Source organism: Hyperolius riggenbachi, chromosome 3 (genome assembly GCF_040937935.1).
Source record: "Hyperolius riggenbachi isolate aHypRig1 chromosome 3, aHypRig1.pri, whole genome shotgun sequence".
Classification (NCBI taxonomy): domain Eukaryota; kingdom Metazoa; phylum Chordata; class Amphibia; order Anura; family Hyperoliidae; genus Hyperolius; species Hyperolius riggenbachi.
In genome coordinates, this window is record NC_090648.1 from 380465217 (window position 1) to 380480743 (window position 15527).

Genomic DNA, 15527 nt, shown 5'->3' on the forward strand with positions numbered 1-15527 from the left:
TAGAAACAAAGTAATTAGACATTCAAGACCAAAGCCTTATCAGCACCCCTGATATTACAGGTGTGATTGTCTTTCCACCAAGTCAGTGGAAATGACTGCTAAATTGCTGCTTTCTGTAGTAGAAAAAAAAAAATTCCCCCCAAAAGAAAACACACCTATATGAAGAATCTCACTAATGAATGGCCAGTTAAGTGCTGCACTGGGAGGTTATTGTTCTCAGTCGTCCAGAGATTACTGAAGTTTGGCAGCATCTGCTGCTCACCTCTCCACAGGCATGAGGATAATCAACTCGCTCATCACGTTCATCTATTGGTTGGAATACTTTTGGGATCCAATCAAATTTGGCCTGAGTGCAGGCTCCTTTCCTCAGGCCTGGAGCGAAGGCCTCATAACACCCATCTACAAGAATGGGGACAGATATGATCCAGCAAACTACAGAGGAATCTGTGTCAGCAGCACACTGGGGAAACTGTTTAACAGCATCATCAATAAAAGGATCCTCTCCTTCCTCACACAGCAGGACGTACTCCGCAAAAGCCAAGCCGGGTTCATGCCAAACCACCGCACAACCGACCACATCTACACACTGCACAGGCTCATCAAGACCCATGTCCACAGCTCACATGGCAAAATACACGCTTGCTTTGTTGATTTTAAGAAGGCGTTTGACTCGGTATGGCACCCAGACCTTTTCCTAAAACTCCTAGAGAGTGGAATAGGAGGAAAAACCTATGCTGTTATCAAGAATTCATATACTGGGAACCAATGCAGTGTGATGGGAAGAGAAGTGCCTTCTTCAAGCAGGGTCGAGGAGTCAGGCAGGGCTGAAATCTGAGCCCAACACTCTCCTGGCGGTTAATTGTTTTTGCCAAATAGGCAAAAATCCTTTTTTTAAAAAAAAAAAAAATTTTGTTTCATGTAAAGCTACCAGAGTGGTAGCTACATGAAACACCACTAGAGGGCGCATGTGTCCCTCTAGTGCGATCGTCGCCGGCATCAATAGCAAACAGGGGAACGCGTATATAACGCGATCCCCTGTTTGGCTTCTCCTGTCGCCATGGCGACGATCGGAATGACGTCATGGATGTCAGCCGACGTCCTGACGTCAGAGGCCTCCGATCCAGCCCATAGCGCTGCCCGGAACTCATTGGTCCGGGCAGCGCAGGGCTCTGGTGGGGGGGGCCCTCTTGCGCCGCTGCGTGCGGGCGATCGCCGCAGAGCGGCGGCGATCAAGCTGTACGTGCAGCTAGCAAAGTGCTAGCTGCGCGTACAGCACTTTGAATGGAGCAAATCGCCCCACCAGAAGCAGAGATATCCTCCTGCGCGGCATAGCCCGAGCTCAGCTCGGGCTTACCGCCAGGAAGGTTAACATATACATTAACCAACTGGCTGTAGCCCTGGAATCCTCCCCAGCTCCAGGCCTCCTCCTTCATGACCGTGAGGTGAAGTTCCTGCTGTATGCAGATGACCTTGTGCTGCTCTCCCCAACAGAGAAAGGACTACAGGACAGCCTGGCAGTATTGGAGAGTTTCTGTACCACATGGGCACTGCCCATCAACCCAAAGAAGATAAAAGTGATAGTGTTCCAGAGGAAGAATGGAAATAAAAACCCCACCTCCTCATTTATATTAAATGGCTCCCCACTGGTGTCCACCAACAGCTACACCTACCTGGGGCTGGAGATCAACCAATCAGAAAGCTATAAACCAGCAGTAAAGGCCCTGAAAGAAAAAGCCTGCAGAACAATTTATGCCATCAGAAGGCATCTTTACCACCTAAAACCAGCAGTGAGAGCGTGGGTAAAGATATTCGACAGCATCATCACCCCAATCCTGCTCTATAGCAGTGAGGTATGGGGTCCAGTCACCTACCCAGACCAATCAAAATGGGACTCCAGCCCAACAGAAATCTTCCATCTAGAGTAGAGGTAGAGACAGGGCGGCACAGACGGACATGGAAGCCCCGGGAGGAGAGACTGTGCAGACAATGTGACCAGGAGGTCTTGGAGGATGAGGCCCACTTCATGCTACACTGCAGCAAATACGCACCTGTGAGGACCGCCCACTTCCAGAGACGCTCCGCCCACATCCAGGATTTTACCTCCACAGATGAGGAGAGGAAACTCTACATCCTACTGGGGGAGGAGGAAACAACCGTGCAAATAGCTGCCCGATATGCCACAGCCTGCCACCAACTGAGAGGAACCTGATATCACATGGACTGTATACCCCCAATACCCCCCATGGACTGTATATCCCAGCCCCCCCATATTGTCCCTTACATCCCCCACACCCTAAGGACTACATACCCCATCCCCCTATACCCTTCCCTTATTCCCCCCTACCCCCCCCATGTTAATGCTGTGTTTTTGCTTTGGCAATGCTAAATGTATTTTGGTCCTGCCACTAAAACTTTTTGGGATTGGGTTGGTGTTTGTGCGGGGGGGGGGGGGGGGGGTATTATGAGTGTGTGTGTGTGTGTGGTGATTGGGGGTTCAGGTATTGTGAGCGTGTGTGAGGGGAATGCAGGCATATTGTGTGTGTGTGTGTGTGTGTGTGTGTGTGTGTGTCACTGGTGGTGGTGGTTTGAGGGTGGGGATGCAGGTATTGCGAGTGTGTGTGAGTGGTGGTGGTTGGGGATGCAGGCTTCGTGAATGTCAAGGGGATGCAAGTGCTGTGAGTGTTGGGGGGGGGATGCAGGTGCTGTAAGCGTTGAGGGGGTGGGGAGGATGCAGGTGCTGTGAGAGCGAGTGCTGGCAGGAGGGGGAGGAGGGGCAGGTGCTGTGAGTGTTGAGGTGGGGGGATTCAGGTGCTGTGAGTTTGAGTGTTGAGGGGGAAAAGGTGCAGGTGCTGTGAGTGTTTGGAGGGAGATGCAGGTAGCGGGAGTTTGTTTTGGAGATGGAGAGCGGAGTTGGTGCAGGTATTGTATGCATATGTGCCAGGGGGGAAGGGGAGAAGCAGTGCAAAAAAAACAAAAAACACTTGGTCCTTACCAAGTGCTGAATCTGACTTTGGCCAATTTCCGTCCCTTTCACCCATGTCCTGGACCACAGTGGGTATTTGTCTGGCACAGTAACAGCTGCAGGAGCATTGCAGCCTGAACTGTTCTCTTCCTGCAGCTCACCAGCTAATGTTAGCACGCTGCACTGCTGGGGCTGATGTATAGTCAGAAGCCCTATGGCGGAGGTTGTTTACATGAGCTGATAGTAGCTGATGCTCCAGTTTCATCTTCTAGTTCCTGTGGTCAGCCTTCTGCTGTACACAAGGACAAGCTGCATTGTTCAGAGCATAACGGGCTGTGGATGCAGCGGACTAGGGCGGCCACCAGCCTGTAATGGCTGCAGCAGTTTGGAGGTGATTACAGTAATTGTGAAGACAGCTCCTCACTTTGGCCACATGCCCCTGGAATACATCCACCTTAGGCATGGGCCTGTAGGGCCTTCCCAAAAATCCGTCCATGACAGTCAGACTTTAGAAGGCGGCACCCGGCTGGTTGGCTGGGAGTGGGGCAAACAAACAACTCACTCTCCTACTTCTTTAAGAACACCTCGCTTAGTGTGATTGTCAGTGGGGGTGGGCAGATACTTCCTCATCCCTCGGCCGCGTCCTCCACTCCTCCTCAGGCTCTGCCAGTGCCACTCCTCCCTTCTGCTGTTTGCCATGTAAGTCACAAGTGCCACAGATGTTGTCGGGTCTCTCCTACTCACTGTCACAGTCAGATTGGCACAGAACAGGCACAGCTTCAGCTTGATCCAAAAACCTCTCCTCTGCTATGGCAACAGATCTGGATCCTAGTCATAGCTGCCTGCAGGCAGCCTTAGCATCATGCTGTGAATCAGTCAGCTTACCGCCCTCTAATTCAAGCCGCCCGGAAGCATGCAATTCACGCTGGTTTATGGGAGAACCAGCCCTGCTTCCTCTACACTACTTTTTTTCAGAGCTGGGACAAGGTCCTCCAGCACCCAAGGCTGAGACACCAAAGTGCGCCCCTCCATCCCTCCCACCCCAGCCATCACACAATGATTGCTATTAGAGTAAGAGGTTCCCTGGGGTCCCCAACCCCTCCAACACCCTAATCTCTAGTTATCTGGCTTGCAGTCACTGCTTTCTTATGTCTCTCTGCTTCAAACATAAAAGGGGAATGATAGCTGAGTGAGTTGTGCGACCCCTACTACACTGCGCCCTGAGGCTGGAGCCTCTCTCGTTTCTGCTTCGGCCCGGCCCTACTTTTTTCCCCTAGTATTTACATACTTCTGTGACACAATCTTAACACTCAAATGTCTAGAATAAAATAATGTACAAATGGAGTAATTTGTATGAATGGATATCTATATGTCTTTTGAATTGCTGTGAGGAATCAGATAAGGCAGAATAGAACACAGAGTATGCTTTATTATGGATGATTCAAATTTCTGGCAGTCTAAACAGAGCTCTGTTCTTCCCACGTGGTGGGAAAGGTGACAGTGGGTATTGCTGAAGTGTCCTTTGCAGTTTACTCATCAGCTGTTCCATCCAGCATCCGTTGGAAGGAGAATGGACTGAAAATGTAACCTGTTCCTGAGTAGAATTTGTTCTGGAACTCCACCCTGCGGGGAAATGGAACAAAGCAGCTTGTCAGAACAGAGAACAGGAGAGATTAGATAATAATAGGACAGAGCACATAGGGGGTCAGGTAATGCTAGGTAAGAGTGCAAGTGTGATCACGTAGTATTAGGTCAGAGCACAGGAGTAGTTAGATGAAATTTGGACAGGACAACAGGGTGATCAGGTAAAATTATCCTATACAATAAAACCTAACTGTCGCTGTATTCAGCAGCTGTACCTGTGTTCCAGGTTTTTTTGTTACTGTGCATATGCGCAGTACTGACAGCCAGACCCGGGACAAGGTCCTCCAGCACCCAAGGCTGAGACACCAAAGTGCGCCCCTCCATCCCTCCCACTCCAGCCGTCACACACTGATTGCTATTAGACTAAGAGGCAGTAGGCACCCCAGGGCCCCCAACACCTTATTCTCTAGTTATCTGGCTTGCAGTCACTGCCATTTATCCCCTTTTCTTATTTCCTTTATTTAAATACAATAGGGGAATGATAGCTGAGTGAGTTGTGCGCCCCCTCCTACACTGCGCCCTGAGGCTGGAGCCTCTCCTGCCTCTGCCTCGGCCCTGCTGACAGCTGGGACCAGGGAGCGAGGCGGGCAAGCAAGGTGGGCGGGTGCGTGTGGGCAGGTGTGGGCACGCGGTTGGTGCGCAGCAGACGCGTGCATGTGCACTGGCGGCGGCGGCAGTGCGCATTCGCGCACAGCAACCAGCACTTCTCACCTTCTCTCACATAAGTACCAGCTACACATAGTATATCAATGATTTTCCTCAATGAGTAAATATAATTTGAATCACCTCCTCTGCTACCAGCAATGTCTCCTCTTTCCTTCCTCACACTTCACGTCTAACCCCAAACTTCCCCTCTGTGCCAAACACCACTTCCTCCCTGAGGCTCCATGTATTCCTTTGTATGCGTTCCAACACTTCCTATTAAATGTCTGCTGTGCGTTCCATCAAGTACAAAGAGACATCACCACCGTGTGGACAATATGAGAACTTCAGTGGAGTTCAAAAACGTTATAAACATACTGTACTGTATATCAATACTACACAAATGGTGCCGTTTTCTTAATTTCCAAAACAACTGTTTTGGATCACTTTTTTTAGTCTGAGGTCATATTTCCTGGAGTTTTCAATCCACTTAACCCTTAAAATGTTTTGTTTTTTTTATAATTAACCTTAGTCACATCCTTAAGTATCACACAGCACTTATCAAGCACACTTTGCAATAGAAACTGCCCAGCCAAATTTTACAATATTTGGGATCTCTGGATAGAGGTTCACAGCCCCAATCTCTCTGGACTGCATTAAAGAGACTCCGTAACAAAAATTGCATCCTGTTTTTTATCATCCTACAAGTTCCAAAAGCTATTCTAATGTGTTCTGGCTAACTGCAGCACTTTCTACTAACACAGTCTCTGTAATAAATCAATGTATCTTTCCCCTGTCAGACTTGTCGGCCTGTGTCTGGAAGGCTGCCAAGTTCTTCAGTGTTGTGGTTCTGGCGTTCTGCTATGAACTCCCCTTTATGCAGACTGCCTGTGTGTTATTTAGGATTAGAGCAGCTTCTCTCTTCTCTCTCTTATCTTTTACAAGCTGGATAAATCGTCCTCTGAGCTGGCTGGGCTTTCACATACTGAGGAATTACAAACAAGGGCAAAGCTGTTTGCAGGAAGAAAAGAGCAGCCTGAAACTTCAGTGCATGGGGGAAAGAAACACACAAATGATCTCTTGAGATTCAAAAGGAAGGCTGTATACAGCCTGCTTGTGTATGGATGTATTTTCTATGTGTGGACATACTGTACATCAACCTACTTCCTGTTTTGGTGGTCATTTTGTTTGTTTACAAACAAACTTTTTAAAACAGTTTTTAACCACTTTTAATGCGGCGAGGAGCGGCGAAATTGTGACAGAGGGTAATAGGAGATGTCCCCTAACGCACTGGTATGTTTACTTTTGAGCGATTTTAACAATACAGATTCTCTTTAAAGAGAAACTGTAGTGAAAATAATGCTGTTTAAAAAAAAAAAAGGAGCAATTTTATTAACAATATCCTATACAATAAACCCTAAGTGACACTAGCTATCCCTGTGTCCCAGGTTTTTTGTTACTGCGCATGTGCGCAGTAACTGACAGCTCAGACCAGGGAGCAAGGCGGGCGAGGTGGGCTGGTGCAGGCGCGCGATCGGCGGCGGCCAGACACTGGGACAGAGCAAAAGGTGTGTAGGGCAACACTGGGACAGAGCACAGGGGCAGTAAGGTAACACTGGGGCAGAGCACAGGGGCAGTAAGGTAACACTGGGACAGAGCACAGGGGCAGTAAGGCAACACTGGGACAGAGCACAGGGGCAGTAAGGCAGCACTGGGACAGAGCACAGGAGCAGTAAGGCAACACCGGGACAGAGCACAGAGGCAGTAAGGTATGCAAAATCGATACACCACTGTCTACTATACAAATACACTTTATTTTCCATTGCTAATACAAAACCCCTCACAACCCATTAAAAAGCAGATCTGCGGAGTTCTTCCTAAGCTGACTAAATCTGTGGGGTCTGCCACTGCCGGCTGAGGGAAGTTCTGCGCACGGAGGGATGGTGAGAGCCCGCAGTGGCAGACCCCACAGATTGCTACGCAATGCATGAACTAATGCTTATGCCCACTTACACCTATAGCGCTTACTAACAAGCTCATGACATAGCCTGCCGGCAGGAGGGGAGCTGTCCTTGCAAGTGACATTTTAGAAAAACTGCTACCACAGGAGGGAATTCCGAAATCTTGGAGCACAAAAGTGCGCTGCCAGTGTGGTGGCCTAGTGTGTGTTACTCCCGGGAGTATGTGGACTTCCTCATATGTGTGAATGCAGTGGTGGAGTGAGTCTGGAATGGGTGACACAGCCGGCTGTTAGTCAGCTTAGGAAGAACTCCGCAGATCTGCTTTTTAATGGGTTGTGAGGGGTTTTGTATTAGCAATGGAAAATAAAGTGTATTTGTATAGTAGACAGTGGTGTATCGATTTTGCATTCTAGGATAACATATTCCCCACTGGCTCCCCGAATAGGGTGCACAAAACAGATAGTTTGGGCACAGGATATTGTTGAGAGGCAGTAAGGTAACACCGGGACAGAGCACAGGGGCAGTAAGGTAGCACTACAAAAGCTGGCAGATTGGGTGGAGAAGATGGCATATCTTGTATGGGCCAGGGGCCAAAGGAGAAGCATCCTGTAGGTAGGGGTGGTCAATTAGATGCAAATAATTTTGAACTGATGCAGTATTACTGTATGTAAATTTTGTATAACAATTGATCAGATTTTACCAGGATTTGATTTATTCATTTTCAAGATGCCTACATTTGCATACACAATTTGCATAATGCAGCGTAAACTCAAAAGGATTTGCACCTCATTGACCATCCTTACCCATAGGCAAGTAATGAAGCTTCCCTGCACCCCATGGCACACACCATTACAAATCTCCCTTATGGGGAAGTTGAGGAGTGGAGATTTTAAATTTTTTTTTTACCATTTTTACCATAAGGAGCTTCTAAATTGCTGTTTTTGTAAAGTATTACACATTTCTAATACTAATAGTTCACATTTGCATATTATCATGCAAGATAAATACAAGATGATATTTAAAAGAGTACCCTGAAGCAACATTATGAAGAGGCTACATACCAGTGGAGACGCAGGGCATGCAGGAAGGCGGAGAGACCCTCCATGACCAGCAGGATGGCTATTGTCAGAACGGCAAAAGCAGCAAAGATTATAAAAACACCTATAAGGCCACCCCAGCTGGCACTGGACAGACCAGCATGCATCACCATCGTCCACAGTACCTCAGAGAGCTCTGCAGAGAGAAGAGGAGGGTAGATCAGTACAGAAACCACCACTTACCCCACAGTTCATTCCATACACTGGGAATGAATGTTCATAAAACAGGTAAGAAAAAAAAAGCAATTAGTTGTCCAAAACAAACAATCCTTTATTCATTGAACAGCTGAGACTTTATTCACATCTGTGGACATTGTTTGCTCTTGCTTTTTTTTACTGCACCTAAAGCAACTCCATTGTGTATTGCAAAAGTATTCGGACCCATCAAAAATATTTAATAGAAGGGAGGAGGGCTAGAAAACAGATGTATATATTAATGGACAACTGAAGTGAGAGGAATATGGAGGCTGCCATATTAATGTCCTATAAATCAATACCAGTTGCCTGGCTATCCTGCTGACTAACTGTCTCTTACTTTTAGTCATAGACCCCGAACAAGCATGCAGCAGATCAGGTGTTTCTGACATTTTTGTCAGATCTAACAAGGTTAGCTGCATGCTTGTTCAGGTGTTATTCAGACACTACTGCAGCCATATAGAACAGCAAGTCTGCCAGGCAACTGGTTTTGTTTAAAAGGAAATAAATATGGCACCCTCAATATTCTTTTAAGTTCAGTTGTTCTTTAACTACCCAACGACTGCGTCACGCCGATGGGCGTGACCATGGCATCAGCCCCAGAACCGCCTAACGCCAATTGGTGTCAAGTCCTGGAGTTGCAGTTTACCAGGGTACGTGCCCACTCCGCTCCGTGATCATCCTGCTAGCCGTGATCGCTGCGATCTCCTGCAGCGCTGTACGAGGGACACTCGGCTGTCCCTCAGAGTGGCTCCCGGTTGTGTGTCCTCTCATAGGCTGATTCCTATGAGAGGCGGGGATGAGTGCCAATCACCGTCCTATGGCAATTAAGACGGCATAGGTGGGCGGGAGGGAGGGGGAGGGAGGGAAAAGCCTCCCTTTTTTAATTAAAAAAAAAAAAAAAAACATACACAGGATCGCAGCAGCAATCAGAGTCCTCCAAAAGAGTGTCCTATTAAGGACAATAAAAGGAGGAAAAATGCATTTGTGTGCTGAGTTGTAGGGCTGTGCAGCACGCTGACAAAGCTGCACAGCCCTCTATTGTGAAAAATGGCTTGGTCACAAGGGGGGTATAAGCCTGTGGTCGTGAACTGGTTAAGCAGTGTATGGCTGAAGGGTGTTAAGCATAGTTTTGACTCCCTAGTAGACAGACTTTTTTTTTGACCTTATGGGTTCACTTACCCTACTTCCTCTTCATTGTGCACCTTGGGCATTAGCCCACTGAAATATTATGTGTTCATGTATCCTCTGAGGAAGTGGGCCTCTGGCCAGTAAACACATCGCAAAGTTTTCAGATTAACATTTTTCAAAGCCAACTTCTTCACTGACCTTAAAGCGGAATATAACCCTGCATTTCAACTTTGCTCTAAAACATTATTTACAGTATATTATATGCAACCAGCATTTTTTTTTTACTAGACCAGCATTGGAAGGGTTACAGAGAGCTTTAAAGTTCCTGGAGATTTCTGCAGACGCATCCGAAGCTGACATAGATACATTTTGTTTACAGAAATGTATCCAAGTGTTGAATGTGACTCACTGTCTCTGACTGAGAAGGAGCTGGAGGACAGCCAAAGAGTGTGTAACATTTTTCAATAGAGACATTTAAGTGAATAGAATGTAACAATCTGAACTTCTGCATATCTCTCCTCGGAACTTTAAACCTCTGTGTTTAACCCTTCCAATGCTGGTCTAGTAAAAAAAAAAATGCTTTTTGCATATAATATGCTGTAAATAATGTTTTAGAGCAAAGTTGAAATGCAGGGTTATTTTCCGCTTTAATTGTTAATTGCTTTAGGCCCCTTACCCACTCTAACATTTTTGCCACGATTTGCGGCAACGCAGTCCACAGGGACATCAGAAATACATAGACTGCACTGTGTGATGTTGACATTCAAGCGTTGTGATTCACTGCAGAATCCTAATGTATGGTTGCCGACAAAAATAAGCAGAAAAATTGTATTGGAATAGAAGTGCCATGTCTTGCATCAGCATGTCTGTTTCCTGATGCGCTCAAGTGGAGCAGGGGCCTTAAGACGTGTGCTTTAAAGGATGATCTGTAATCATTTTTAAGCCTTGTTGGCCTTGTCTTGGGCAATGACCTTGTCATATAAATAGACATGTTTTAAATTGTATTTGGCTGCCAATCACATGGGATTTACACTTTTCTTGTTAAAGGGGAACTTCAGCCTAAACAAACATACTGTCATTAAGTTACATTAGCTATGTTAATTAGGATAGATGGGTAATATAATTTTTTACCCACCCTGTTTTAAAAGAATAGGCAAATGTTTGTGATTCATGGGGGCTGCCATCTTTGTCATGGGGCAGCCATCTTTTTGGTTGAAAGGAGGTGACAAGGAGCAGGAGACACAGTTCCAACTGTCCTGTGTCCTGATCACCCCTCCCAGCTGCACACGCTAGGCTTCAAATGTTAAATTCAAAATGTAAGAAAAAAAAATTGCACCAAAACAGCAGAACGAGAGCAACAACATCAGAAATCCCATCATGCTTTGCACAGCATCAGGGGAAAAAATCCCGGGCAGTTTTCTTCTGTGCAGCTAAAAATGAGGCTTGGATAAGAGAAACAAAGTTCTGATGCTGTGAAACTTTTAAAGAAACATCAAGCCTTTTCAGTGCTGCTGAGTAGATTTTTAGTCCGGAGGTTCACTTTAAGTATACACTTGGTATACACTGTATTTATACCCTGCCTACATTTTGCTTGTCTAAATACTCCCTTTTAATTATGTATGTAATAATTGAGTGAGTGAAGCTCACCTTAGTAATGAGTTCATCTTTTTTATATGGTCTGAGGAAGTGACTTACGTGCATGCGCCAGACTCAGCGCCCAGAGCCGCAGGTAGGAAGCTGTGTTAGAGATGCAGCCCAGGCAGTACTCTATGGTGTGAATTGCTTGATGGACAAAAATATCGCCAAAATCAAACTGCAGAGGAAACAGAAAACAAAGCAAACCACATTTTCACCGGTCTGCTTTCTTTTTTTCCTTTTTTTTTAAATATATATTTTGTGGAGTCAAGGTAAAATAAACATTGCAATCTCTCAAGTAATGCGCCGATATTTAAAGAGAGTCTGAAGCTATATTAAATAACTCTTTTTCTTGCGCAGTTAGCTTCAGCATTAAGATCAAAGCTAATTTGCCACATTCCTGTTTCAGAACGAGGTATTTATCCCCCTGAAATCCCCAAGGCAAAATTCTGCGATCGCAGAATTTTGTTTCCTGGTGGAGGCAGAGCTTTGCGCTGTAGCTTTGCCTCTGCTCCAGTCAATCTCAGCCGATATCTGCTTCTCCACGCCCCTCTCAGTCTTCTTTCACTGAGAGGGGCGGGGAGAGGCGGAGAATGACTGGACTGGAGGCAGAGCTACAGTGCAAAGCTCTGCCTCCCCCTGCCAGCAAATTATACAACCTAAAAAGTTGTAGAATTTTGCCCTGGGATTTTGGGGGTATAAATACCTTGTTCTGCTGCGGGAATGCGGCAAATCAGCTTTGATCTTAATGCTGAAACAAACTGCACACGAAAAAGAGTTATTTTATATGGCTTTGGACTCTCTTTAAACCAAGTACAAAACATGGCATCAAGCAAACTTGTTACAATCCTCAGAGTGGGTTTGTGGTACCAATGGTGTCCGAGGACCTTCCAAAGGAGACAGAAAACGAAACAGGGACGCCAGGAGCCCCTGATAGTGTAGCACGTCGAGGGCATGGGATACTCAACAGTATGTGCAGAATACTTATAATAATAGGTTGCTAGACCAGCAACCACAGTGTAACAGCTGGTGAGGAAAGCCCATCCTCATTTGGGTTCTTTAGTCTTCGTCAATGTAGGTCACTCTCCAGGCAAAGAAAACGTGGTGTAAGAGTTACAAGGAACCAACGTACACAGCCAACACCCCGAGCTGAGGGGGTTGGTATGGGATATTACTGGAAGGGAGGAGGCGCCCCAAGATGTCATGTGTAGAAGGGATAATGTCAGCTGGATAAAACATAAATAAATAGGCTTACCTCTAAAAGTAGGGGGTAGCCCAAAATAATATTTTTATCAGAAACCAGACATTTGAATGATAACGTGTTTTGCGGTTCGCAGTTCGCTTCCTCAGATCAAATAGCAAAAGTGTCTCATTACTACCGATTTGCAAGCAGGGAGGGCCTATATGAGGGAGGCTCAAAGTCTCATAGAGGCGCTCCCTGCTTGCAAATCGCTAGTATTGAGACAATTTTGTTATTTGATCTAAGGAAGTAGACGGCGATCCACGAAAGGTGTTATCATTCAAGTGTCTGGTTTCTATTAAACATGTTATTACTTTATTTGGGCTACCCCCTTCTTTTAAAGGTTAGCCTATTTATTTATGTTTTATCTAGCTGACACTATCCCTTCTATACATCACATCTTGGGGTGCCTCCTCCTCCCTGTAATCCTCAGAGTGGATCCTTTAATGGTGCGACTCATTTTAAATCGGCAAGTGCCAATAACAGTAACATTAAAGTTGTGTAGACTAGAGAAAAAAGAGGTGGAAGTTTAAGATATAAATATAGGGGAGAAGGAAGAAAGTATTGGGGAGGGGAGAGGGGGGAGGAGGAGTGCATTCCCTGACGTTGGGCTCCCGCTTCTGACTAGGTTAGTCAATGTAAAAGCCAACAATAGTATTATTCTTGACCTTGTACTTCAAGAGTTACGAGGACGCAGTTTGTTAGCTGAGTGGTTGGCTCGTTATGGAATCAAGGGTTGTTTGGTCTGTCAACGCATCTCTGACATATATCCAACATGCCTAGGCTGAGATGTATTTTTCCATCCTGTTTTGAGAAGAATGCACGGATTCCTCCATTTGTATTATATGGTTGATTGACCAGTTGTGGGAGTTGTAGGGTGTTTGTGGACTTCCATTGTCTTGCTTTGAGTTGCCTAGAAGCTACTAGGATATGTCTCAAAAAAGATTGATTGGCTTTTGATAATGAACCTGAGAAAGAGAGAGAGAGAGAGAGAGAGAGAGAGAGAAACTTGGGTTTTTTTGTTTGCTTGTTTTTTGTTTTTTTTTACAGGGGTTTCATATAATATGATTTATGTTTCAAACATGCCCCCTGTAATTTGGTTGGGCTGGGCAGTGTGTAATGACAAGAGATGGTCAATGAAATGCTAAAAATACTGTCTTGCATGCAAATTTATTGCAAATGGTTTGCAGCTTGGAATTGGGCTATTACGTTTCAGCAGGAAGTATATTTGGTTGAGCCAGTTCCAACCAGCATACAATTTGCAAGCAAAATGTGCTTGAAAGCAAAGACCTTTAAGCTTCTCATTGACCACCTCTAGTGATGACATCATCACATAACCGTTGTAAATTACCTGCTGGAAAAGCACTTTGAATGAGAAGCAATGGATTGTAATATTTTTCAAGGAGCAGTATTTTATTTTAATGTAAATATAGAAGTCTTACAGCTGTGTGTGGGAAGAAGATATGAATTACAAAATCATTAGTAGGCCATGGGGGAGTGCATAAGGCAGTAAGGAGTGTACATATGTTGATAATGTTCGTGAGACAGAAGAAATGGGGTGAATTATAGGCAAAGCACACGAGATAAAATTCAATTCAGAGGTAAAATAAGATTAAACTGAGGTTAGTGTAGAGAGCTGCAGAAAGGAGCAGCACACGAGGAGTTAATGAAAAGGATAGATACATGTATCTGCAGCTAAGTTCTCTAATTTGGTTACAGTTAGCACAGTGTTGACATGATGTAAGCTTATAATCAAGAAAGTTGTCACTAATGCTGGGTACACACTATGAGATTTTCTGGTCGATTTACTGTCAGATCGATTATTTCCAACATGTCCGATTTGCTTTCCAATCGATTTCAGAGAATTTTCCAATAGATTTCCTATAAAAGTGAACTTAAATAAATCGGAAAATGCTCGGAAATCGATTGGAAAGCAAATCGGACATGCTGGAAATAATCAATCTGACAGTAAATTGACCAGAAAAATCTCATAGTGTGTACCTGGCATAAGGCCAGACCTCTTTTACTTGCCTTTAGCTGCTCAAGCAGCATTTTGCAAACATCTTGTGTGATTGTTGCCTGGGGTTTAGTGTGCCGGAGGAATCTGCATTCAGAGCCAGTTACAGAGTTTGTTCATACTTGGAGGCAGCATACATAAGAGATGTTAGATTAGAGACAATGGAGGTGCCTGATGCATGGTAGTCTGAGAAAAGAGTGTGGATTTGGTTGAAGGTCTCTCTTCAATTATCCTGGTCTGGGAGGGGGTGAGGCCAGTGTAAGATGCTGAGAGGGTAAAAGTAAGAAGATTGTGGTTGATGAGGAGAAATACTGAGTTGTTGAGGTAGGCGAAGGTGCAACGTTTAGAGAAGACAAATCAAGCGCATATGATGAGTCTATGCACTGAATAAGCTAGTGATGGAGACATGGCTGGATTTTCCATAAGGCAATATAGGCTCGTGCCTACAGGTGCCTTATGTGGGAGAGGTGTCCCCCTGCCCTAAAGTCCCCCTGTTGAGTCATGAGTTGCAGCTGCTGCGCTCCTCTCTCTTCCTCGTTGTTTACCCATGCTAATGCTACTAACTGGATGCCTGCCTGATGCTACCAACTGGATGCCTACCTGATGCCACCAACTGGATGCCTGCCTGATGCCACCAACTGGATGCCTGACTGCTGCTACTAACTGGATGCCTGACTGATGCCACCAACTGGATGCCTGCCTGATGCCACCAACTGGATGCCTGCCTGATGACACTAACTCCCCTCAGGATCTTACAGTCTGCCTCATATCACTGACCTCAGAACTTACACCCAAATTATTGACTCATGTCACTAAGGATGACATGAGTCAGTGATTAGAGTGTAAGATTCCATGGACATTTAGTGGAATGAGACAGGTATAAGCGTTTAGGATATTTTTACTTCTGGGTGTGGCCTGTGTTGAGGGGTGGAGTTTATAGTGCCAGAACGCCTGGACCTACAGGGTCCTGAGTTGCAAATATGGCCCTGGATTGAGAGCATGC

The 15527-nt window shown here is 45.6% G+C and overlaps 1 protein-coding gene across 2 annotated transcripts in view; it reads right to left on the reverse strand.

Annotated features, from left to right (window-relative positions):
* Nucleotides 1-4371: 4371 nt before the first annotated feature.
* ATP6V0A4 (ATPase H+ transporting V0 subunit a4) overlaps nucleotides 4372-15527 on the reverse strand; it is a 79555-nt gene continuing 68399 nt past the window's right edge. The window contains exons 19-21 of one of the 2 annotated variants that reach the window (XM_068277339.1): nucleotides 11328-11445; nucleotides 8271-8442; nucleotides 4372-4585 (exon numbers count right to left, since the gene is read on the reverse strand). In XM_068277339.1, coding sequence (XP_068133440.1) covers nucleotides 4492-4585; nucleotides 8271-8442; nucleotides 11328-11445 — 384 coding nt within the window. In that variant the 3' untranslated portion in view covers nucleotides 4372-4491. Of the gene's footprint in view, nucleotides 4586-8270; nucleotides 8443-11327; nucleotides 11446-15527 lie in introns of those variants that run through there. The other variant, XM_068277340.1, reaches the window with a different exon arrangement.